General features: G+C 36.6%; 2 protein-coding genes across 2 annotated transcripts in view; one reads left to right on the top strand and one right to left on the bottom strand.

Moving 5' to 3' along the window:
* Window positions 1–12,831, bottom strand: part of LOC107664083 (junctophilin-1-like) — a 21,786-nt gene extending 8,955 nt beyond the window's left edge. Inside the window, 3 exon segments of the mRNA XM_016454540.1 lie at window positions 1,669–1,787; window positions 8,405–9,167; window positions 12,122–12,831. Of these exon segments, the coding sequence (XP_016310026.1) occupies window positions 1,669–1,787; window positions 8,405–9,167; window positions 12,122–12,500 (1,261 nt within the window). The 5' untranslated portion in view covers window positions 12,501–12,831.
* A 12,121-nt stretch (window positions 12,832–24,952) lies between these two features.
* On the top strand, window positions 24,953–27,183 carry LOC107664030 (peptidase inhibitor 15-like). Its single transcript, XM_016454473.1, has 7 exons — window positions 24,953–25,022; window positions 25,189–25,481; window positions 25,549–25,562; window positions 26,186–26,304; window positions 26,568–26,700; window positions 26,773–26,888; window positions 27,048–27,183. The coding sequence occupies exons 2-7, from the start codon at window positions 25,217–25,219 to the stop codon at window positions 27,181–27,183; spliced, it is 783 nt and encodes a 260-aa protein (XP_016309959.1). The 5' UTR covers window positions 24,953–25,022; window positions 25,189–25,216.
* The last annotated feature ends 296 nt before the right edge of the window (window positions 27,184–27,479 follow it).

Genomic DNA, 27,479 nt, shown 5'->3' with positions numbered 1-27,479 from the left:
GCGGGGAGATGGTGGGCTGGGCTCAGGGTCCTGAGTGGGGCTGGTGTTGTTGTCAGCGATGTCCACGGTCAGATGGGACTTGCAGGACACCAGCACCCACTCGATGAAGGTGGCGAGGCTCTCTCGAGGACCATCCCTGGACAACTGCGCTCGTGTTGTGGCGTTAAGTCCAACCTGATAGAATGTACAGAGGCAGTTGTCCGGGTAGTGCGTGAGGTGAGCCAGGGACAGAAAGTCATCTGTGTGGTCCTCAAGAGAGCATTCCCCCTGCTCCAGCAGTAGGATTTGGAAGGCGGGAGGAAGGTGAGACACACACACACACTCGGGGTAACATTCACAATAACTGACCCCCAAAGCTGAGACAGACAGGAACTAATATAGGGTGGGTAATCAGTGGCAGACAGGTGAGCACAATGAGGGTAATTAACTTAATGATCATACGGGCTAAACCAACAAAAGGGGAAGAAACCACAATAAACAGTCCACAGGGGCGTTACACTTACTAGTCCAGGGCAATATTTACATACAACATGTGCTTATTCAATTCTGAATAATGCCCCGCACCTAACAGACAACAGATTTATCCTAAAAAAAAATATTAAAAAATTGATATGATACTCGTGCTGGTAGGCCTGTTAAACATTTGATCTCATTCAGAAAAATGCAGGTATTTCAAAAGTTTAAGGCTCTGATTGTTATAATTCACAAACAGCTACCACAGTTGTGGGGATTCAGCAATATGATTCTTTGGACCCACCCAACCTTTTATAGTGGACAAATTTTTTCCCTTAAACAACAGCTTTAATCCCACTGTGACTATGCTGTCAGAACTGGCTAGTGTACAATTAACTGACAATTGAATCTAAGCTGCTGCTAATGTAAAAGACAATTATTTCTATATTATTTATTTACATTAATTATATATCACATATTATTTATTTATATTACTTATTTAAAATACTTCAGGAAGCAACAAGGATTTTGAACAAGACAGTAATCCACAGCGTGTAAAATATATTTAGCTTTATAAGCAAGACGTCAGTGGCCAGCCATGGAGACCTGCGATTGAGTTGGGGGTGGGGATTTAAGGATTCCACGTCGAGTGTTTAGGAATTATCCCGAAACCATTTGGTAATGTATGGTCAAATGCCAAAGGCTTTTTGGCTTTAACAAGGCTTTATATGCGCAGAAAGAGGTTGAAGAAACTGTGGTCTCACTGAATTGAGGTTAATGTGATATTATAAATCATACATATACAGTATATGCCCCGTGACATTCACCAACTTGTTTCATGTTGGTAATGCTAACGTATTAGTTAGGATAATGAAATGAAATGTTACATAATAAAATATACAGTCTGCCACACAGATTTACAATTCTTGACCCTGATGTTTTTTTTTAATAATTTGCAGGAATTAAAATCGGTCAGAGCTGGGCTCAGAGAAGCAGTAGATCATTTATGCAAATGGTACTCCTCCCCTTCACAACTCATTTGCAATTGCATCTGCTCTCTTTGCCTTTGCTTGACAGGGAGGCAAAAAAAGAGACACTTGACCCAGACACAAAGACAAGGACACAAAGGGAGCTATTAGGAAGGGGCGAAAGGGCGTAGAAAACGTGTGCGTATGCATGACAGAAAAGCGAATGTGCACGTGGATGGTGGGATACCTGGTTGATAGAAGCTGGGGGACAGTTCTCTGGCCACTGCTCTGGCGATATCAGAGTCCTGGCTGGCAGACAGGGCCGCCTGGTCAGCTGCCTCTGCTTTGGCCCTGGCGTGTGCGGTTCTATGTCAAGCAAAGAGACAAAGCTGGAGTCAGACAGCATGCATGATAAGATATGGGAGGAGGATACATCATTTTAACATTGCTCCTGGCACTATCAGCCACCAACACTGCAGTGGCTGCAAGTCCACAGTGCTGCTCACAACAAGCACACAATGATGCTTTCATTAACAGAAGCTAAGAAACAAGTTACTATGCTGTGTACTGTTTTCATTTTCCTATTCACAAAATTCTAATAGTGCTAAAAATAGAGCAAAATGTTGTTTTTAGTCTTTAGTAAATTGTTCTCTGTCAATTTACAATCATCTATGGCTGAGTGATATAGCAATAAACATTAAATAAATAAATAAATAAATACATACATACATACATACATAGAAAGAAAGAAAGTTTGATATACACTACCACTCAAAAGTCTGGGGTCCGTAAGATGTCTCTCTTTTTTTTTTTTTTGCCTCAGCAAGGATGCATTCAGTTAATCAAAAGCGTCAGTAAAGACATAATGTGATAATCTTACAAAATATGTATATTTCAAATAAATGTTGTTTTAGCATGTGTTAACTATTGAACTATTATTACTATTTTACTGTTGAACTTTCTATTAAAAAAATATCCTGAAAAAAAGATATATATCATGGTTCCACAAAAAATAAAGCAGCAACACTGTTTTGAACATTGATAATAATGTTCCTAAGCAACAAATGTTTCTTGAGGAACAAATCTTCATATTATAGTAATGGCTGGTGAAAATTCTGCTTTGACATCACAAAAATTAACTACATTTTAAAATGAAATAGAACCCAGTTATTTTAAATTGTAATAATTTAATAATGTTTTTTTCAGATATATATTTTATATCACATTATATATCGGTTTTAATGCTCTAGTACCACACCCCCAAAATAAAAAAAAATAAATAAAAAAATATCTTGTCAAAAATACTTTTTAGGAAACTTTAAGAGCATTAAAAATCATTGAAATATTCACAAAGACTTATGCCAACTCCGAAACCACTGCAAATATATAAATATTTAATATACAGCAAACAACTCCATATTTAATCCATAAAACTTTTAAATTTAACTTAGTATTTTATATCAGCCCAACAAGGCCTTAAAGGTGACATATCATGAAAATCTGACTTTTCCAGGTTTTAAGTGCTATAATCAGGTCTCCAGTGCATCTACCAACCAAGGAAATGTGAAAAAGGTTAACCCACTAACTTTGTTTCACATTCTGGGGACACCAGAGACTTATATTACATATTGTAAAAAGGGGCATAATATGTCTCCTTTAAATAACCCATTGGATGAACACTTTTTAAGAGGATGTACACATGGATGAGTGAGTAAAGAGAGAGTTCTGTATACATGTATGTTACAGTATAAGTTATACAGTGTAACTTCATATATTTAAAAACAGATACGCAGTGCCATGAGCACTGGAAGGCCATCCAAACCTAATTTTAGTTTGTTTTACATTTAACAATTAATACAGTGTGAACATTTTTGTAGGTTTACTCCTATCAGTAAAACTACACTGTTCTCCTTTTAGCCAGTGGCCTTCTTAATAAAATTCCCATCACATATGCAGAGTAAAATATGAATATCAGTGCTTTCTCCTCCGTCATTATTTGTTAAACATTTAACCATTACTTTTTTTATCCTCTTTGCACAAGGCCATGTAGTCTTACTATGAATGAAGTCATTAAGTGTTAGCCGGCTGTCATGAAAGATTCCAGACAAAGTATCTTTCGAAGTCCATCCACATTACAACTGTTATGCTAAGCTTGCTTTTAAAGGATCATAGTCTTTAACTGTGGGGAGGAGCTTTGTATTCATCACATTCTAAGAAGAGCTATGCGAATAAATGAAATTGAATCTAAAGCTCTGGTTGAATGAATTAAACTTGCTTTCTCTTTTCCTTCTAAAAAACAAACCTCAAGTAATAAGATCTGCACTGTATATACTTAGTACAGTATAATTGTGATATATAGCACTGGTCCTCTGCTGAGAATTGCAATAATGGTGATAAATGAAACCTTAAATAGGAGGAAGATATACTGTAAGCTTGATTTAGAGAGTCATGTCATGATGTGATTGCACTAAAACAAATACTGAGTGTCTGGTGTTTGGGATTGATGCTCCTGAGGAGATCCATCTAGCTCACGGTAGCCACCACAGATCTAAATGAAACCTGTCACAAATGGGTCTCAAGAGCTAGCTTTAGCGTGAACGGCATTGCTTTTACAGTTATACTACTGTTCAAAAGTTTGGGGCCAGGATAAGTTTTTTTTTTAATAATTTTATTCAGCAGGGATGCATTAAATTGATCAAAAGCAACAGTAAAGAATTTTACATTGATGATAAGAAATGTTTCTTGAGGTTTAAATCAGAATATTAGAATGGTTTCTGAAAGATCATGTGACACTGAAGACCGGAGTAATGATGCTGAAAATTCAGCTTTGCCACTACAGAAATAAATAGCATTTGAAAATATATTAAAATAGAAAACAGTTCTATTAAATTGTAATAATATTTCACAATATTACTGTATTTTAGACTTCCTTCAAAAACATTAAAACAACTTTCAGACTCCAAACTTTGCACTGTGAAATGATTCCTCTTAAAGGGATAGTTCACCCAAAAATGAAATCTGCAAAAGTTATTTGTTTTCTATAAAGAAGTGGTCAAAATTATCAGTGAAATTTTACTTCAGTCTGTTCACAACATAAAACTACTGTATGACCTCAGAATACCTGGAATACACAAATTAGACAGACTATTTTTATGGTGATTTTTGTGTTGCACCGAAAGAAAAAAAAAACAGCATATGGGTTTGAAATAACATGAGGGTGAGTGAAAAATGCTATTTTTGAGTGAACTGTCCCTGACTCTGAATGCAATAAACATTAAAAGATATCTATACTGCTGATTAGAATTTCAAACACACAAGGCATATACAGTATAATATTAACAATATTAAGAGAGCATCTACATACTATTTGTCAGCCAGTAATAAGCAGCACCTTCCCTAGGCGTTAATGGACCTAATGTGATATTCTTTGGAGTCTGAGCCAAAGAACATCTCCTAGGCGACAGATGGAGCACTTGCAGAAATTCTGAGGGTTTTAATTTGGCAGTGTGTCCTCACATTCGCCCACTCTATCACACACAAGAGCTCAGATGAAGATGTGAAGAGGAGCACATCCTCCCCGCTTGAGCCTATAGCAACTCAACACGTGTCTTGATTCTGATCTGTCCAGTTAGCCTTTACATATACACATTTCTGTCTGTATTCTTATGCTGCTAGTTTATATGATGTTTTCAGACTACATTGATAATTAATATAAACATTCTAGGGCTGCAAATCACTAAAAATATTTAAGCATGATTAATCTAATAATTTTGCTTTAGTTAAATTCAGTGCAAATTCCATATTTATCAAACTGGAACAAAACAGCAGTGAAATAGGAAATCTGCGAAATGTGTAAAGCATTTTTTTGCCGTGGCCTGCAGTCCGCTAATGGACTGTTTGCATTTCCATGTCAATGAATTACAGCATTTCACTGGTGCGTGATATTTCACTTCAATAATAAAATTTTGACCTTGACAGCCTTAAACACATAAAATGGACAGGAATAATACAAAAAAAAAAAGGGATGAACCTAAAATATAATTCAGGGACAAATAAGTCAAATAAAAGTAAGTATGCCTATGGAAACTTGTTAGCATCAAATTATTTTGCAATCAACAAATCACTACAAAACGCAGTGTATAAAGCAGATTGCCATAGAAGAAACAATCCTCTACATAAACTGTTGCTGAGGACAAACAGAAGATTAAGAAAGATGGTTAATCTATTCAGGTAATCCTATCCATTAAAGCCTCGACCAGATCTAGAGAGTCGCAGGATACATAAATCTCTCATATGAAATCAACTTTTTACAAAGTCTTTTACAAAAAAATTATCTATGGTAAGAATTGTTTCCACCAAAATATCATAGTTTTTACAGTCTCCTCACCACTTTCATTAAAAAAGTATGAAACAAAATGACAAAGATATTCTTGTATAGAGATCCCATTTATAATTTACAATAATTGTAGCAACTCTAACATTTTGGAAGGAATTATTATTGCCATGGTAAAAAGAAAGTCCGTGCCGAAAGGATAAACTCGCACACATACAAATGGCTCTAAACCTGAGTGCGCTAACAGATGATAACAGGACGCGGACTGGCTACTGTATCAGTGACGGCTGCAAGACTATATTCTTGTCAGCGATTGAGAAGCCAACTCCTGCCTTGCCTTATTTAGTCAGGCTCAGTGCTGACACACAGTGCACACATGTGTGAGAGCACAGGCCTGAGAACCCTCTCTCTCTCTCTCTCTCTCTCTCTCTCGTTTCTAGACTCCTTCAAGTCAATCCAAAGCCTTCTCAGACTCTCCACACATTCCCTGAACCCTCACAGTGCTTATCACTTCTCTGCGTAACAATCTTCAAAGGCACTGAGAGATATTTAATTCATCCAGCAGCTCTGGGACATATTACTATTTCATTAGCTGCATGGACTGTGCAAGCCTCATTATTGCAGCTTTCATTAAAATTCATATTCTTTTAGCTATCAGAAAGAAGCACATGGTAATGAATGAACAGGACAAGGACATGGTTTTTGTACCGAAAAAAAATAAGTAAATAACTGCATTAATAGAGCAAAGGAAAACGTTCAAGTTAGGGCTTCTTAAGTAAAAAGCCCTAAATACATAAACCTGCACATGAAAAACACAATGACGAAACGCTAAATAAAAGAATAGTTCAACCCCAAAAATGAACATTGTGCCATTATTTAATCACTATTTACATTTCACTTGACTTTCTTTCGTAGAACACAAAAGCAAGAATAACGGAGTAAGGAGGTCACTCCTGAAATTACAAGGAATAAAGATTGGAGCTTTCAAGCTTTTAAAAGCATCACAAAAATGATTCAGATAAAGTTTTACAATAGCTTTGTTTGATGAACAGACTGAAATTTAGGTAATTATTCACTGATAATCATCAGTGAGTTGTTAACCACTGAGATCAGATCAATGATTAAGTGAGCTGAAATCGAGAACCAGATCAGTCCGATTCATTAAACTGAAGCATTCAGATCTGTTTTCTGAACAGAATAAACTGCTTGGTTAAAAAGAATGATTCATTCACAAATCTGATATTGCTACTGAACTCAGAAGAAAACAGCCAGGAAAGATTTTCAGCATGCAAGTCATATGGACCACTTTTATTATATTTTTATGATGCTTTTTTGCCATTTTGAAGCTTGACAGCATCAGTCCTCATTCACTCACATTGAAATGCATGGGCAGGATATTCTATATTAATATATACATTCAAATTTTCGTATTCCACTGAAGTCATACAAGTTTGGAACAACGTGAAGTGAGTAAATGATGACATAAGTTTCATTTTTGGGTGTACTGTCCCTTTAAGCATAATATTGTCATCCTTACTACTCTCTGATGCATGTTGTGAGAGGAAGAAAGGTCTGAGGAACAAAAATGAATAACTACATGTGTTTCTCAAATTGAAGACATTAATACTAAACAAGTGAGAAATTTCTCCTACTTCAGAATCTGCTTCAACACCAGTACTTTATACCAGCACTAGCACTAGCCTATAGGCTCACATGTCCTTACATGAATCAGAGGTACCACTCAGCTCACACAACATTACTGAGTCCCTGTTTAACACACTCTGATCTTCACAACCTGCTTCAACTTGCAAAAATCGATTTGTGCCTTTAGCCAGCTGTGTTGATGAATTACAAGAGTAAAGAAATGAATGAGTGGGAAAATCTGTTGTTGTGTTTAGAAAACAATATCGAACATTTCCTCCACAATTCCATGTGTGATTTAATCGATAATTATGTGTTATAGATAACAGATATAAAAAGAAGAACTGATGGTAATTCATACCCAGAGGAATGAAGCAGCTTCGCCTTTGCAAATGCATTTGCCATTTGATTTACACATACCACCAAAATTACATAAGTATCTCCTTTGAGCTATACACATCTATTCTTAACCTCTCTTAGGAACATATAGGCCTTGTAATTGTCGTAATGAGCAGTATTGCATAAAAGTATCACACAATTTCTCCTCTAAAAATGTTTAAATGATTATAAACATGACAACTGGCACCCCGACTCCTCTGTGACTTCAGTCAGGACATCCTGTTGGCCCTGCATTGATTATGTGATCAGTATGAGAGCTATGGCCGGGGGGCATGTGATGGCACTCATGCAAACAGACTATTCAATGGGGCTCTTCTGCACAATAGCTGTTCGCCTGGTCTCCTCCCTGCCGCGTTTCACTCATTCGTATGAGGGGGGATGAGCAGCCTTCAACTCCTGTACAGCTGGGGATACAGCATGCAGGTGCTATGTTGGTTGGAGTAATGTAATTATTGTGAGCAATACTGTTGGTTAGATGAAGAAAACGTATGTTTTATGTGCAAGTAAAGAAAGAAAGAGTTTAGAAAGAGTGAGATAAATCTTGTAGTAATTAGACCTTTAAGATGCAATTGATTGTGTGGTGTAGGATTGATCTGGAGGAAGTATTAACCTTGAGGTGGCAATTTCTACTTTTGTTCGGGCAATGGCAGACGCTCTTATGGCTCCTTCAACGGCACGGTCCACTTTCTGCTTCGTTTTGGTGTTCTTGAGGGGAATAAGCTGCTTCTTGATGCCACGCACCAAAATGTTATTTTTGTACTTCCCCTCTTCTTTCGTCCCATCAGGAAATATCGTGCACCCGTAGCCGTGGCGTTTGTTGCTTATCCACTCGCCTTCGTATTTCATCCCATTGGAGCGCTCACTGACACCGAAACCATTCCGCTTGTCATTCTTCCACTCGCCCATGTACGACTCGGTGGTGGTGGCATCGACATTGTCCTCAGCCGGCATGTACTCGTCGGCCACTTCTCCATCGCCAAAACTAATGGTGGAGTTTGCGTCGCTAGAGCTGATGCGGCTCATGGTGGCGTCACTTCGTGCTGAACTGCGCTTGCTGGATATGGAAGAACGGGAGTCTGACTTCCTCAGCTGCTTGAGGCTCCCGAACAGCGAACCCCGTCTGAAAAGGCCCTTTTTTTTGCCGGAGCCCACTTCGCTGTCGCTGTGGAAGTTCAGGACAAAGCCGCCCCGGGTGCCAGCGGGGCTGTCGGACATGTGGTCGTGAAGTACGGAGCCGTTACTCTGCTCGCTGCGGAGGGAGGCCAGCGAGGTACGCAGCGGGGAGCGGATGACAGTGGCCATGCCGTAAGGCACGCTCTGACGTACGCCATAGCCGTGTCGCATGCCGCCCATCCACTGGCCCTGGTACGTACCTGGCAAAGGGATTAGAGAGACTTTAGTCTAGATATTGCATAACACATAATACAGGGATTATTAAAAAAAAAGAAAACACCATAGGAACTCACATGTCAGTGTGCTTTGATGTTTTTTAAGCAATGCTTAGAATTTTTTTTTATTTAGGTGTTACAATATTTCCAAGCTAATTAGATTAAATGATGGACTCATTTAAATAATTAATATAAAAGGATTATTTAAATAATAATTTATATATATAAATATATATAAAAATATATATTTTATTTCTTTATTTTTTTGCATTCCATGAATACTAAAAACAGTATCAGTAATCAAACTTCTTAAATTATATCCTAATATATTTTATTCTATTAAAAGGCTGAATTTAACAATAAAGACAGTTTGCTGGATGGAAGCATCCACTTAGTAACAAATCACTTCAAAAACAATTTACCATCAGGAACCAAGATTATAATCTTTCAAAACACAATACTGTTCACAAGTTTGGCGTCGGTAAGATATTGTTTTTGAAAGAAGTCACTTATGCTCATCATGGCTGCAATTATTTGATTAAAAAAAATACAATAAAACAGTAATATTGTGAAATATTATTACAATTTGAAGTAAGTGTTTTCTGTTTATAATATATTTGAAAATGTAATTTATTCATGTAATGGAAAGGCCGAATATTCAGCTGCCATTACTCCAGTGTTCAGTGTCACATGATCCTTCAGAAATCATCTTTATATGCTGATTTGGTGCACAAGAAACATTTCTTATTATTATCACCAATGTTAAAACAGTTGTGCCGCTTAATATTTTTATGGAAACCGTGATTCTTTGATGAATAGAAAGTTTAAAAGTACAGTATTTATTTGAAATAGAAATCTTTTGTAACATTGTAAATGTCTTTACTGTCACTGTTATTCATTTCTGTCAAAATAAACATATAAATAACTGACCCCAAACATTTGAACTGTTTTGTATGTCCTCACTATTCGATACAGATATAATATAGATATATAGCGCTGGTGCTATAGTCATAATCTAGGTGAAAAGTTTTTTAATCTGACCTTCAGTAAATATACAAAGTGTTAAAATGCATAAATAAAATAACACCAGATTATAACTGAATAAATTATTGTCAGGTTAGTAATATACAGGTGTAATCCTATCCGCATTATGACGCTGAAGTGACGAAGTGAACAGCTCTCCCTTCTATATCTCATATGCTGGCCTGTCAGACCTAACAGCTTCAACAGCAGAGCCAGCACTATTTTAAAACATGGAAGTAATCTGAGCCGTTGTGAAGTTTGTGACTCCAGCCAACCATAACTCTTATTTATTTACCTATTTATCCACTCATTCCTTATGATTCTGCATATGTCATTTTCTCTACAGCAGTAATGCTGAGAAGCTAATATTCCAATAATAGGTAAACAGGCAGAATAGAAGTGACTTATGATATACAGAGTGCAAAAGAGCCTATTTTCAGGATTCTTTGCAGAAGAAGAAAGTGAGTTATGAGTAAGCGGTAATGTGTGACCCTGCCTCATAAATTCGACAGTATAGGTCCTTGCCAAATATCAATTTACCTCGGATTTAAATTTCTTCTTAAAAGACTTCATAATATATTACTACGCAATCTAAAAATAATTTGAATAGTGGTGCTGTTTAATCACTTTGTAGTTTAGTTAAATTTAATAAAAAAATCTTAATATAAGCTAATCAGTTTTGACTATATATCTTTCAGTATTTTAAAGAGATATATATATATGTGTGTGTGTGTGTGTGTGTGTGTGCGTGCGTGTGAGTGAGTGAGTGCATATATACAGTATATAGGCCTATATATAAAATATACAGTGTAAACATGTATTATGTTTAACAAGGCAATACATTATGGCTCCTATGTTGATTAGTTAATAGAATTATTTTTAATTCATTTAAATTCACCTTGTGGCCTTTTATTTCACCACTGATACAAAAGTGCATTTGTATATTAACATTATATTAATTAATGATATATAGAGTATGCTTATAACCTGTAAAATATATAGGCACCAAAATGTCACTTTTAATGTGTGAAACATGGTCAGTGTATTTTAAAGTGATAGTTCACCCAAAAATTTAAATCCTGTTGTTCCAAACCTGTATGAGATTTTTTCTTCTGTTGAACACAAAATAAGACATTTTTAAGAATGTTGATGGAAGCCATTGACTTCCATAACATGAAAAAATACTATGGAAGCCAATACCATCAATTGTCTGGTTACCCCCATTACAGACATTTTCCCAAATTCTTCAAAATATCTTCTCAGCAGAAGAAAGAAATTCATACAGGTTTGGTTCGACATGAGGGTGAGTAAATAATGACATTCATTTTTGGGTGAACTATCCCCAAAGTGTACACTGTACACTGTATAAACAAGTGAATTAAATTAACAGGTGGACAATACACATTTTGAAATATCTCCATTTTACGATTTATCTTCCAACAAATGACAGCACAGAATTTTCATGTAGCACAAATATTTCTTGCAAAAGAAATAAGCAGAGACAAGAACTTGTCTTCTAGTCTACTAGTCTGCTAGAAGAGCTTTGATTTGACATGTTGCAGATGTAACTATTATTAGCCATGACCTCTGTGAGCAACTTCTGCTGACCACTCCAGTTATATGCCATGCATCAACTCAACTGCATGGACAAACGTACTGCTTCATAAATCTGTAGCCAATTATTTAGGGGCAAAATCTAGGCACTATAAATAACTCAAGCACTACCAGACGCAATCTTGTTTGATCCCTCACTAAAATGGAAGAAAAAAAAGTATCCTTATATTATTCATAAGAGGCATTTGTTTTATAGTGATGTATTATAAAACAGAGACATGATTTCCCTCGGCAGCGGCATCACATACACGCAAGACTTTAAAGAACAGTAAATAGGTTAAGTGATGTTTAGCTGCACTCACCCCCATCTCCGTATGTCTCGACCCCATATCCATCTTGCAGTCCATTACTCCATGTGCCTTCATACCTGGCAGGTGTATTGAGGCTCTGGCGAACCCCATACCGACCCTTAAATCCGTGACTCCACTCCCCGCGGTACAGCCACCTCCCCTTGGACTCCACGCCGAGCCCGTGCCGTTTCCCCTGCGCCCAGTAACCATTGTATGTATTTCCACTGGGCCAGGTGTACACCCCGACTACCTCAAACCCGTTGGACCAGGACCCGGAGTATTCGCCCTGGCCCTTGGGGCCGGTGCAGATGCCGTGTCCGTGGGCTTTTCCGTCCTCCCATCCACCGCAGAAAGTGCCGCCATCGTCGAAGTCGAACCGTCCGCCCGTCATTCAGATGAAGGGTTGAAATGAAAGTGTTTGCGTCTCGATGGTTGGTCGTATGTCGGATGCTCAACAACTACAACAATAAAAGAAGGGGGAGGTAAATTTCAGACTGCAGGCGCAGTGGTGTGATGCGGTGGTGTCTGGTGAAGATGGGTGAGCGCGCGCATCGGTGCGAGTGTCGGCGGTGACTGAGAGGGAGGATCGCGCACAGGCGTCGGAACCGCAGCCGCTGTAACTGTCGCCGTTCCTGGCTTTTTTTTTAAAGATCTTCTCCCCCCTGTTCGCTTCACAGGGAGGGAGAGAGAGAGAAGACAGGAGCCCAAAGCCGGGCGAGAGACACCCAGCTGATGACGTCAGTACTACAAGCCCGCCCTCGCGGTGTACCACATTCACATCGTTTCACATTATGGGTGGGCGAACGATGTAAGTTTTAGTTTTTGATCATCAGAAATAGACAGATTTTGTTTCGCATAACCATATATTTCTAAATATCCTATTTCTAAATATTTTCTAAATTAATTCCATTTGAATTGTATTCTATTTGCCTATTTTATTTTTTTACTTAGATATATTTAATTTATTATTTTCTATATGCTATTTCTGCACTTTATACGATTTAGCAATAGTGTAATTGTTTACATGCCAACTCTGGTGACGACAGACAGACAGACAGACAGACAGACAGATAGACAGACAGATAGATAGATAGATAGATAGATAGATAGATAGATAGATAGAACTGTAAACAGAGCACTTAAACATATCCTAGTAGCTTATGTAGCAACGCTCTAATATCACATTGTTGACAGCTATGTTGAGCAAATTTCATAATAAATTTTGTTGTGACAAAATGGGCTGCAAGAGGACCTTGAGATTTATGGATCTGGCATAGAATTTTATTGTTTCTAAATTCTCCCTCCAACAGTCAGACCAGTTTAGTCCACAATTAGGTCTATAATTATGCAGGTTACCTTGGCCATAACTTGTGCCACATCATTGTAACTAGTCAAGAAAATAGTGGTAATGTGTTCACAACAAAATAGCCAACCACTGTCATGATCAGATGTGGCCACGTTTGTCCTGGGTAGATTTATGACAGCTTTAGTGGTGGTAATGATTGGCCACTATGCTCTTATAACTAAAAATATTGTAAAGTAATTTAGGCTACAGAACTGCCAAGACATGTCAGCAGTATGTTGCTTTGCAGATTGCAGTTTCTGTGTAGACTGAACACTCAGATGATGTCAGACATTTGCTGAAAGATGAATGAACTTGTGCCATGCAAAAGGTGACAAAGAACATCAACAGTCCTTAGAATAGAAACACTGATCCATGTGGACAGTATTTTACAACAATGCTAAAACAATGAATGCAGAAGTACATTGTCTACTGCTGTGGTAAGTGACTTAGCTGAATGCAGAATTACATAGTCTACTACTGTGGTAAGTTACTTAGCTAAAGATAAGCGTAGTTAAAAGACTTGGGTGACATTTGTCAATTATCATTATTAAAATCATTATTTTCTAACCTATTTTATATAGGTCAAATAATGAGTTTAATTTGAAAATGTACTTTTTGGTAACACTTATTTGAACAATTCTCACTATTAACTAGTTGGTTAATATCATATTAGCATAGTGGCTGTTTATTAGTACTTATAAAACACATATTAATGCCTTATTCTGCAGGACCATATTTTAGATCCCTTAACCCTACCCCACACCTAAACTTAACAACTAACTTATTACTAACAGTTAAAAATCAGCAAATTAGGAGTTTATTGAGGCAAAATCGTAGTTAATAGTTAGTTAATAGTGAGAATTGGTCCTCAAACTAAAGTGTGACCAAACTCTAATCAAATTTTTACCCAATAGAATGCTATTGTATTTTCTGAGGCCCCCTATCACTAACATTTTGAATAATTCTTAGTAACTGGTGTTGTGAGTGAGTATGAAATAAATCTTACAATGTATTTGAGAAAAAAAAAAAGCCAATAGTGACCCCTGGTGTCTATCCTTCATGTTTCTACGCTCTCAATCCTCTGCATACAGTATTGTCCTTGTTCAAAGCCTACATTTTTAATCTAGAGTTCGGTAAGAATTCAGTCAAGATTCAGTTGTGTGACAAGTGTGACATTCATAATATGAAATATATCTGAAAACATCAAGACAGCTATAATAGACTATTGATATGCAAATCTACAGCATTGCATTTATTAATATAAAATGTGTGTGCCGTGAGTTGTTTTGCAAACAATAAAATATGCTTTACTGTTCATGAGAAAAGTAACAGCTTACTTCAGGACATTTTTCCTGCAGGTTTGTTTTTTTGGTTTTAGCACTAAAAATAAATAAAATAAAATAACAAAGCATAGATATACAAAAATGCACTTGTAACCACTTAAAGAAATAAACAAACAATCGAAATGAATTAATCAAATACAAAAATAAAAACCCTATACAAAATAAAACCCTCAGAACCCAGCAGGACATTTTACCATAATGCACCACAAGATGTCAGTGTGTGCTTGGTACATTTCCCGTTGTGTGTGGAATAGGCTACACTTAACTTTCTTTTTTTATGAGCTATTAAAATCTATAAATACAGATTTCTTCTCTTATGCCTCATTTTGGACGTAGCCATTGGTTCTAAATACATATTTGGTTTATTGCCATGTCCGAATGACTGTTCCAATCATTTAAAAAAATTCTACGATGTGAACCGAGCCTCTTTGGTTCCATTTGGGCAAACATTGTTATGATGTCAGTGTCCTTTTCCCCAAACAGCAGCTGTGTTTAAATAAACATACAGAGACAGAACCACTCCCAAAAAAAGAGCACCGATTCTTTTACCTAAAGCTGATAGGTTAAGCAACAGAGAATAAAGTTATAAATCAAATCTGTTTTATAATAAGAACATTGCTTTATCCAATAGTCATATCTCTACTTAGTTCTAACTAACTGGAGCTTTTTGATTGTTTGTTTTTTTTGTGGTTACAGCAGAACAGTTGAATGATTCTTCCTTGCATCATAAACCAAACATGACAATTTATAATCACTTGCAAAATGGCATTGGCTTACATGAATGTTCACACCAGGAGCTAATTCGGTTGCATCATGGTTATCCAATAGTTGGCAACATGGTTATCCAATACAATATTTGTCTTATATTTATGTCCACCTGAGAAAATAAAGCACACCAGCTGGTCATTTAAGACCTGTTTCGTGCCTCTCTAGGCAGTAGTTCATAGTGGTTCTCACAAAGGCTGGGCCCTCAGTATTTGTTTGGGGGCACTGCAGAGAGCTCAGGCCTCAAACGGGAGGGAAACCGAACAGCAAGCCAACAATAACACTTGCTAAGCACTTAGCTTGAACAAAGACAAAACCAGGGCTGCCAGTATATTCCAGAGGGCATTGCAAAGCCAAACTATATTCCTATAGATAAAGCCATCAGTGCACTCTCTATCAAAATGAGTCTTTGTAGGAGACATGAATACCAAAGGGCCTGCGTTCCTTTGTGCCTAAATAAATATTTCTGCAGAAAACGCATTTAAAATGTGTTTATTTTCCACAGCATAACAGACAGGTTAAGAAATATGAAAAAGTCTTATCAAGACAATTTTACATTACATATTGCAGTGGATTTTCCCCAGCAACCCACCGAAGCTCATATGTAACCTCACATCAAGGACAAGACGTCAAAGATTGGGTGCTCAAATATCTCAGAAAAACAGTGGAAGTGCTCAACTGGTTTTCTTTCCCTGCAAAAGAGTACAGAGTACAGTTGGCATAGACTTTGACTTGTGTGAAAGTAAGATTTGCTGTATTCTGTGTAAGTGTGCAAGAAGAACACACATGTACTGAATGAATATACACAGATACAACAGGACATCTAAAATATTATTTCTCTGTCGTTGGTCTTGAGTTGTTTCTCTATAATGTTGGTCAGTATCCATTCGGCCAAATAATTCATCATGTGCATGAAAAGTACAACAGAACTGCACAATGCTGCCACAATTATACGCATCACAAAGATAAGACAAAATCTGGTTGGGAAGTGTCGTCCTAAATTGCTGTTGTGCTGATTTATTGCTGCTCCTTATCGCACCCCTTGTATCAGCTTGAAAAACATGGTTGAATGACATCATCTCTTCTTTGAAACTATGATTTCAGCCAGTTGAGTTCTGGCAACTATGAGTTCTTGCCATTATGTCAGCTGTTATTGTTAAAACAGTTCTTTTTATTGTTAAAACAAGGTTGGCTGTTACCCTCTCCTTTCATTGCTGTGACACAAGAGAAGGAAATTTTATTGCCCATTTATAATATACATTTTAGTCATTGTTTCATTTTATAGGTTTTGCATGTCATCATATTGTGTCATTCCTATAAACAGTTGTAGTGGTGGATGATGATATCGCCTAGTAATAATCTTCTGTGTTAATAGTTTGAATATTTGTAAATGCCGTCTGTTAGTTCTATTTTTGTAGTGTAATTCTATATATGGTACTGAGAGCTCTTTTATTTTCTGGCATACATGTGAATTGAGGAAGAAAAAAGATGTTGGAATGCAGATAGAATTGTTACACACGCACACACATACACTTACTATGCTCTCACTGAAATTCATACCTACAGTGCAACCCTTTGTTATGATGTATCAAAAGGTTCTGGAGATAGATACAGACATTTTTATGTATATGAATGCATTTGGCTTTAATCCAAAGCCATTTACAATGCATTTAAGGTATGCATGTTTTCTTTTGGAGCAACGCTTAATACATAGAATGCTAAAGACATCCTAATTTTGGTGACAATATGGTGTTGTAATGAATGTAGGATTTAAAACAAGTGTCCATATGTTCTGAAAATGCAGGCCATTGCAACTTCCTGTCTAAACCAGACAACTGACCAGCCAAGTGCACCATCACTTAATCACTGCAAAAAATACAGCTCCTGTTCCATTCGGTTTAGACCACATTAAAATTCCCTTTGATGCAACATGACATTTTACATCATTCAGCATTAGTTTGTGCGTTATTCCACACTGCACACTATAATTCACATTTATTTAAAGTGCTTTGGTTTCTACTGTGCAGTGCTCTGGCCAGAACAGCACCAAATACAGTTTGTGTTCCAATTTCCCTTTTTTTTAACATAATGTTTAGGATGGGATTGTCCCAAAGGTCATTCCATGGTCATTCAGTGCTTGACTGAGGTAGTTGGTCCTGAATGTCTTTTTAATATACATTAATGTTTTTTTTTTTTTTCTTTTCTGAATTGCTAAAACACTAAACCCCAGTCTCTGAACCGAATTCTTACTAGCTTAAACCAATTTGTCGAATAAAGCACTCTTTCTGCTAAACTTTAAACATGTTCAGGCAGTTAGGCTCTATTTGCAAATCTCATGCACTCTGTTTGCGAAACTCTAAACACATTCTCATTCACTCAAACACTTATTACACTGTGATGCATCTGTGCTGCAAAATGCTAAACACAAGCGGCAAAAGTTAAACACAACTAAAGCGCGTCATCGTTTACACACATCGTTTACACACAACAATTCAAACTTGTTCACACTTGTTTCTAATGATGTGATCAAACCAACTGTACAAAATATGAGCCAGTTCAGAGTGCACAAGTGGCACAGGTGACTGAATGATGATACGAACAATCGGAGGAGAGGAGGAAGACTACATGTAAGAAGTGGAGGATGAGGAGAGAAAGAGCAAGGTTTAGAGAGTGTTATCAAGGCTGGATCTGTCAGACCAGAGGGGTTTTTCTCTGTCTAGCAAAAAAGACAACATTACTTGTGATGTGGACAATGTCCTCAGGCCAGACTCAAGCACAAAGACATGACGCTGAGACAGAATGAATCTCTCACTGACCCTGATTTTACGATTGCACAACTTACAGTATTTGAGTGTACTGTAACATGCTATTCATTTAGTTTTATTTGACCTTTGCAGTTGGACTGCAGTATTTTTGCAGTATCCAAGCGCTGAATATATACAACCATTCAGTACTATTCAATATTCAGCACAATACTGTTCTTGCAGTACATACAGAAGGCCTTTACAATATATCCACCTTACTCAGTTGCAATTACTATACTTTTTTACAGAATTGCAAAATTGTTCACTCAAAACAATATACTTTTTTCTGTAATGTTCTGGATGCTGTGTTCTCCATTTTTCTCTGTAGTGTCTAATCAATGCTCTAGTGTTTATTTTATTGACTCATGTGTGTGTGATCTGAGAACACTGTTTGATTTTGAGTGCGAGTGAAATGGTTTTGCAGTGATTGTTTGATTTTGATGGAAGAGTCAGAGGTTTCGTGAATTTAGTTTGAGTATTTGGATTTGTGTTTAAGGTTTTGAGAAAATGCGTGATGGTTTCAAGAAATGTGTTTTAGCAATTCAGAAAAACTGTAATTTCTCTGATTTTAGCATGTTTGCAGGGTTTTGATGTTCTTTTTGGCATGCTGGTAATAGTCCTTCAGTAGTTTCCTTGAAGAGATGTGCATATAATACAGACTGTGATTCAGTTATTCAGTTTCTTCTGATATGTATGTAAGCAATATCACACAAATGTCACAATAGCTGTGTCCCAATTCAGAGGCTGAATCCTTGAAAGGATGCAGACTTCAAAAGCCACACCTTCGAAGGTCATGAATCAAGCATTGTTAAATGGGACAGTCTAGCACACGGAGGATTGCTCTTGTCAAGTGGCAGTAACGTTTGTAGTGGATTAAAAAAAAAAATTCAACAGTCTGAAAACAAAACAGGGTTCACAATCCAACTAAATATGTTCACCTTGGTCTATGTATGCACATAATAAAAAGTATTTAAAAAAAAACATAATCTATCATTTTTATTTCATTTATTTGTAGCATTGGACATTTGATTAAGTCGAAACCCAATACTTGCATGTAAAATTGTTATCCGGCATTTTCTCTCAAAACAAATCCTGTCATCACTTGTGCACAATGAATCTTGGGATAGTCTGAGCCATGAAGGATCTATCTGTTGTATCCGAAGGATGCATTCTTGGGCCGCATTTATAGGAGCCTTTTAATTGGGACTTTGGTGATGAATGCAGCATTTGAACGATGCAGCCTTTATGTTTTGGACACAGCTACAGTCATTCGATCACAACAAATGATTCAGTGACTCACTTGTCACATGTTTCATTCTGAATGACTCAGTGTTTTGGTTGGTTGAGTAAACGACTCAATGACTCGCTCAGAAAGACAGCTGTGTCCGAAGTTGCATACTCTCTGAGTAGGTACTTCTATGCAATAAGTAATTACTTCGTGGCCATTTAAAAAAATGGTCTATATAGTATGAATGTGTAGTTGCCTATGAATGTATTCTGGATGTACTACATTCGTTGTGTTGTCATTGTCATGTGACCTACACGCATCAATTGCATGCTTAACTGCCATTCACAAATCCTCTCTGGTGGCATCACAGGATATTAAAGACTTTCTGAAGAAAGGCTTTCTAAAGAATTCTGCAGAAAGTAATAGGTCCTCTGAGTACTTTTTGCCTATTTATTTATTTCTGCCTGTATTATGAATACTGTGAATTCTGACATATTACTTGTTTCACATACTTTTTTCACATACTGTTACTTTTTTTTTTTTTGCCTACTATATAGTCGAAAAGTATATATTCAGATGCAGCCAGTCCCAGAGTTACCAGTGTTTCTGAATGAATCAATTTAGTAAATGATTGAATGTCTCACTCATAAAGACTGTCATTTCAACAGGAATCTATATGTGAATGGGAATTTACAAATAATAAGTATTTAAACGAAAGTAGCAAAGATGCTGTTTCTCCATTTGGTCAATATATCTGTGTTAAAAAAGATTATACTTGGGGCCATTGAGTTTATAGGGAATGTCCTGTAAATAAATCTGATGTATGAAATCCTTTTCCACACTGTTAGACCTCCATTATCTTTGTCTTGCCAAAGACGCAAGATGGCAAGCCACAAAATAACAATTTATTGCTATAAAAACCACACTATATTTAGATTTCTTCATTTGGTTATAGATTCCCACACGTGGTTTTAATTATTTTTTATAGGTTTTTGTGGGATTCATATACAGTGGGAAGATTAAGGTCATCTTATAAATCATTTTGTCATTAAAATCATGATGAGTAAAACACTACACTGCATCATGGTGGTCACAAAATGACAGCTGATACTGAGGTCCATCACTGATATCAGTTTGAAATGTAAGAAAGTAAATCAAGGATTACATGTGGACTGAAGAATAAACAGACAGTTAATCATAGCATTAGGCTGAGCCAATTTCACTCAACCATATGACTCTTTTAAATGAAATATATTTGTGTTAATGGATTTTAGCATAGAGAATCCAGAGGCTGTGTTTGGTGATCTCCCAATAGTGCTTCATGAGCTTTAACTGCGAACTGCTGCCAGTAAGTTACTGTAATTTCTACAGGAATTTTTTAACTGTAGTTATAGACATTAATGTGCTTCATTTGAAATACAATTGTTTTTATTAGAGTGCTCATAAATCTCACACATTAATAAATATCCAAAAAAGTGTATATTATGTTAAAATTATGATATGATCTTCCTATAAACAGCACAGCAGTTTAAGTGAGTGCATTAGAGGTTTGTTCTCTTTGTGTTCCAGGGAATTCTGTTGAGTGACTCATGATAGTAAGGGAGGTCTTTATCCCTTTTTTTTTCTTTTTCATGTTCAAGCTGTAGTCCAGTGCTTTTATGGAGTACTGAGAGGATTGTTGTGCTTGGAGGTTCTCCCTACTCTGACATCTTATATAATATCAATAACATGAAAGCAAGGATTTAATTGATACTAGATTTTGCCTTGTATCATAATTGTTGGGCTAGTTTCTCTGTCATCCCTGAGTCTAATCTGAGCACAATTGTTAGCAAGTAAACAATAAAGCAAGAAATTATGTCAGAAATGTTTTGACATTCTGCAACAAAAGACTATTCAGAGAATATGTAGATGTATTTGATTAAGCAAATATCAGATACACAAGATTGCTTGCCATGGCTGACATACTCTTTGAGGGCATGTTGACAAATGTTTTTTAGTTAAATGTTTTTCATTTCAAGCTGTCAAGATTGTCATAGTTCTTTTTTCCAAAGCGCTTTACGTTACACTTATTGCAGTGACAGCTCCCCTGGACAGACAGTTCAGGTTTTAGTTCAAGAACCCCCTTACCAAAAAGTAGTATACTTCAAGTTTATTTTAAAATATACTTTATGTAGCCTAGTAAGTATACAAATATCAGTGTACTAGTATACTTGTAAGTGTACTATTTCAATCCTCCTTGGGACTAAATTGGCCCACTTTCTAGTGTATAAAAGTTTACTTTTAAGTATAGCCTACTTTAAGTATAACACAAGTAAACTGAGTACACAACTGGTTTACATCTATGTTTTAGTTTGTACTGCAACTATACTAAAAGTGAACTTATAGGCATACTGATAGTTTACTAATTAAATACTTGTAGCATTTTAGTACACTTTGAACTATAGTCTCAGTATACTACTAGTTTAGTAGTATTTACTTCCTAAACAGAGCACAGGGTAATAAAATCGTTATTCTGTAACTATGAGCTGCCAGTTTGCAAGAACATCATTGGGTGGAGCACACAAAGGCTCAGCAAGGATGTGGATGGTTTGGCAGTAGAACTTTTCAGTTACAGCTAAACAGTACTTGTCCACTAAATTTGAATATGCATTTTAAAAGTATCAAATATTAGTTCATTAAGTAATAATTCATTTAATTAGCATAATACTAGGCTGAGGCCAACATGCATAAAAACAGCAAAAGCTTGCATTTTCATATCATTTTACTTCTGCTGAAGCTCAGTCTGTGTGAAATGTATCCTTCAACTCAAAAACAGCCTGAATGGTTCCTCCATTAAAAACCAAATATTGTGCACAGGTGAAAGGAAATCCATAAGATTCCAGATATTCATTAACCTTATTCATCTGGTTTCTTGTATACTGTTTTATCATTTTCTTACTTTTGCACAGATACTACGCTATTTAAAATGATGCCGTTTCCAGTTACGTTTATTTACATAATGTTTCTTTATACACTTTTTGTCCCATACAGTATATGACATAGTTTGGTGATACTGACACATTATTGAAGTGTCTTTCTGCAAAACTGAAAAAGAAGTTATGAAATAGCATTTGTCCATTTTATTAAGGCTATAATTGAGGGCATTAAATTGGAACATTGTCCTGGGCCCTGTTAAGAGGGGGTTCCAATAAAGTACACTCATTATTGGTTTATTTCAAGGGTGTTCAATCCTGCTCCTGGAGAGCCAGTGTCCTGCAGAGTTTAGCTCCAACCTGCTCCAGCACACTTGCCTAGAAGTTTCTGGTGAGTCTCGAAGACCTTGATTAGCTGGTTGAGGGGTGTTTAATTAGGGTTGGAGCTGAAATCTGCAGGACAGTAGCCCTCAGGAATAGGTTTGGATACCCTGGTTTATTAGATATGGATAGTACAAAAAACATGCAGCCAAAGAACTGAAAAAAGCATTGTACATAGAGAATATAGCATATGCAAATTTGCATCTCAAGTCACTACAAAGGCTTTACTTAAAAGATAAATAAATATATAATTATTATTGGGTCCAGTAGAGAGGAGACCCACTGAAAAGTTGCAAAGTCATGATATAATGTCAGACATTTCCTTACTGCTTGGATACAGTAAACATCTCCCTTCTGGACTGAAGAATGCATAAGCAGTAGCACTCAATTCCAAGAAAACCTGCAAATTCACAGTTCAGCGGAAGAAGGGAGGAGAGTTAAAGGGGGAGTGAGGTCATATTTGCGTCACGTTGCTCTTACTCAGCTTCCACCTGCCAAAGAAAACGATATGCCTCTGAAGGGCTTCTTAACTTGGCTTTACACACATGCTGGCAAATGGGCTCTTTGGACTCAAACACTGAACAAGTGTATCATGAATAATGATACTGAATGAATAAGACATTAAAAAAAACATATATAATACAAAAAACATATCTCACTGACGTTCTACACCTAAGCTGTTAAATACACTGAGAAAAGTTAGTTATGTCTGTAAAAATGTTTTAATCCTCTTCCAAAAGAGGACACGACTAGAAATCAGTGGTTAAGTTGTATTTACAACACTGTTCCAGAACAGTTCGCATAGAGGGGAAACAATAATGTACAGTATGTGGAAAATAATGTGTTTTTTAACCTTAAACCGCATAAACACATTTCATAACACCAAATACACAAAATAATGTTATTTTTAGCAACATCATATGACCCCTTGCATGTTTGGTAATGTCAGTCATAGTAACTGGCCATAATAAAATTGAACTTGAACACTTCAGCATTGAGAGACACCCCTTGGTCTGTCTTTCTCTTCCAAGACTTAGGCATACTGAAATTCAAAGAAAACAAAAAATTATCTTGGAGTAAGTTATACAATTTTTCATTGATGTTACAACTAACTCCAAGTCTTGTATGAACTAGCTCACCTTACAGCTAACAGCCAAAACATTAGCACTAACAGCTTGCATGAAAAATATCTACACAGACACACAATAAACATAATTTAACTTTGATGAGTTTAACTACAAAGCAAGGACTGCCATCACAAAAAATAAAAATAAAAAATAAAATAAAATAAAAAATAAATAAAAAAAAGTATAAAAAGTTACTTTCTTACATCAAAATGAGTTTTTCTCCTCTAAAATCTGCTGTGTCTGCCACAGGGCTCTACTTCCTCACATGTGGAATAAGGACTAAACTGAGAATGTGTGAAGTGAATTAGATGATTTGTAACTTGAGAAATTGGAAGTGTTACAACTGACCCGTGTACAACCATCCCCGGTCTCCCCCTAAGGAAGTTAATCAAATTGTTTCTATTCATAAAAAATATGTTTTGCCCATTTATGTAGTCTATTTCTTATAGTTAAATAGCAGTGTTCATAATGAAAATTAAAATAAATAAATAAATAAAAAAACACACACAGGTTAATCACAAATTGGAGATAGACTTTCATACCCTTTCGAAAACTAACCATATGGTTTTATTATAGTAAAAGTGTAGTAACCATGTTTTTTTTTTTTTTTTTTTGGCATATTGATCACCATTTGTATCACAGTTTTAGCAAATACCATGGGCACTGTAACAATACCTTGGGTTAATCTGTGGTTACCATGATTTAACTATAGTAATCATGGTTGTTTGGTTTTATTTGTAGTAAAACCATGGTTAATTTTCATAAGGGTATTACTACTATTAAGAGTGTAAAATAGTGAGCTGGCCTGATTCTGGCTGGAAACATGGTTAGCATGCCCTGTTAAGACGGCACAGAGCACCTTGCGCTTGCCTCCTGAATCACAACAGCACAGTATAAAAGCCAGAGGCAGCAGTGGACAGGATGAGAGATCTCCATCAGGATAACTGAGACTCACGGAGCTGCTGCTTCGCCGCACACTCAAACAGATAGCCTACGAACACTTCAACGGTACGATGTTGATGCAGGAAATTTATATAAACCTAGCCAGCCTACATAAACTTTTTATATAATTTATATGATATTTTATATATTTCAAATATCATGTCACTCACTCATTGTTTCATTATATTTCATTTTGAGATGTAAATGTTCATGAGTATTATTTTATTTGCAGATAATTGCAGATTATTTACCAAAGAGGGATGAAGAGCATCAACTTTTTTACCGACTTGCTTCTTCTATTCATAGCCAGTGATGCGAGCGCTTGGATTATCAGAAATGCGACTGAAACGCTCACCGGAACCAATATCACTATTAATAAATCGGAAACGGTGAATGACGGATTTGCGTCCATACCCAAATCAAGGCGAAAACGGTACATTTCGCAAGGTGACATGATAGCTATTCTGGACTATCACAACAAGGTGCGAGCGAATGTTTTCCCACCTGCAGCCAACATGGAATATGGTAAGCAACCAACTCATCCCTCTCATCTTTCCAAAGAAACAATATGCAGCATTTTACCTCTCAATAGCAAAACTACGAAAAGCTGATTAGATTGACATGCGGTACTGCATTTAAATCATTCGACAACTCCTTCTGCTGGATACAATAAAATATTATTAAAGCCTGTTATAATAGACCATTTAATCCCACCGATAAATTTACCTTTGAGTTTAAAAATTATAAAATACTTGTTGATTTATTGTTTAATCACAATTTCTTGCTTTTATGTGGGTATTTATAACACACACACACAGGTTTGTTTTTGTGAAAAGTGGGGACATCCCATAGGCGTAATGGTTTTTATACTGTACAGACCGTATATTCTATTGCCCTACACCAACCCTACCCCTAAACCTACCCCTTACAGGAAACTTTGTGCTATTTCAGATTTTCAATACACTCCATTCTGTGTGATTTATAAGCGTTTTGAAAAGTGGGGACATGGGGTAATGTCCTGAAAAGTCACCTTCTCCTTGTAATACCTATGTCATACCTTTGTCATTATACAAATTTATGTCCTAATTTGTCACAAAAACGCGCGCGCGCACACACACACACACACACATATATAATATGATTTCCTGAGTTTCAGCTGTAAAAACTGTAAAATATTAATAATTTAATTTTTATTTCACACAATTACCTCTGTTGTTATATTGTTTTAGCTTTGGAATGAAGACCTAGCCAGGTCAGCAGAAGCTTGGGCAGCCACTTGTATTTGGGAACATGGACCTCCTTACCTTCTCCGATATCTGGGTCAAAACCTCTCAGTCCGAACTGGCAAGTAAGTCTTGCATGTGAACAGTTGTTTGCTATTGATAGAACAACCTCTCAGATTTTTATTATTTTTACAATAAAGAAGAATTGTGCTAATTTAATGGCTTGAAATGTCACTATGGCAGCATTATCCAATTACAAACAATGAACAAGACTCAAGGCAATGGGCCAGACCAGAATTTTGTGTTTTGGATGCAGTCCAGTGGATAATGCTCCCCACACCCCCTCCCATTTTCTAAATTGCATCTAAATTGTTTCTGCTCCTGCCAGTTACCGCTCCATTCTTCAGCTGGTTAAAGCTTGGTATGATGAGGTCAGAGATTATGTGTTTCCATACCCACGTGACTGCAATCCCCGCTGCCCGATGCGCTGTTATGGACCAATGTGCACACATTACACACAAGTGAGTTTGGTTGCAAGTCATAATTCAGATTAAGCAAACAGTAAAATGTTTGACACTCTCTGCATGTTACAGATGGTGTGGGCGTCATCAAACAGAGTTGGATGTGCCATCCAAACCTGTTACAATATGGTAGTGTGGGGCGTCGTGTGGAGGGAGGCAACATACTTGGTCTGCAATTATTCTCCAAAGTTAGTCATGTTTTTATCTTTTAATGCAACTCTAGCCAGATCTTACACCCTTCAAGAGCACAGAGTGTACCATTCTCAATCTGATAATCCCAGTACATGACTAAGGTATTATGCATGCTAATCTTTGTGGTATATTTTTAAAACAGTCCTATTTTTCAGGGGCAACTGGATTGGTGATGCACCTTACAGAGTCGGTGTGCCATGCTCAGCCTGCCCTCCAAGCTACGGAGGTTCATGCAGCAACAACATGTGCTTTCCTGCCATCAACTCAAACTTCATGTACTGGTTTAAATAAGCTGTCTGTCATATGTTTAAAGGAATAGTTCTCCCAAAAATGTAAATTTGCTGATTTACTCACCCTCAGGGCATCCAAGATTTAGATGAATTTGTTTCTTCCACACAACAGATTTGGAGAAATTAAGCATTATGTCACTTGCTTAACAATGGATCCCCTGCAGCGAATGGGTGCCGTCAAAATGAGAGTCCAAACAGATGATAAAAACATCACAATAATACACAGGTAATCCACATAACTCCAGTCCATTAATTAACATCTTGTGAAGTGAAAACCTGTGAGTTTTTAATAAACAA

Source organism: Sinocyclocheilus anshuiensis, unplaced genomic scaffold (genome assembly GCF_001515605.1).
Source record: "Sinocyclocheilus anshuiensis isolate Anshui unplaced genomic scaffold, SAMN03320099.WGS_v1.1 scaffold23, whole genome shotgun sequence".
Classification (NCBI taxonomy): Eukaryota; Metazoa; Chordata; class Actinopteri; order Cypriniformes; family Cyprinidae; genus Sinocyclocheilus; species Sinocyclocheilus anshuiensis.
This window is presented reverse-complemented; position numbering and strand designations above follow the sequence as displayed.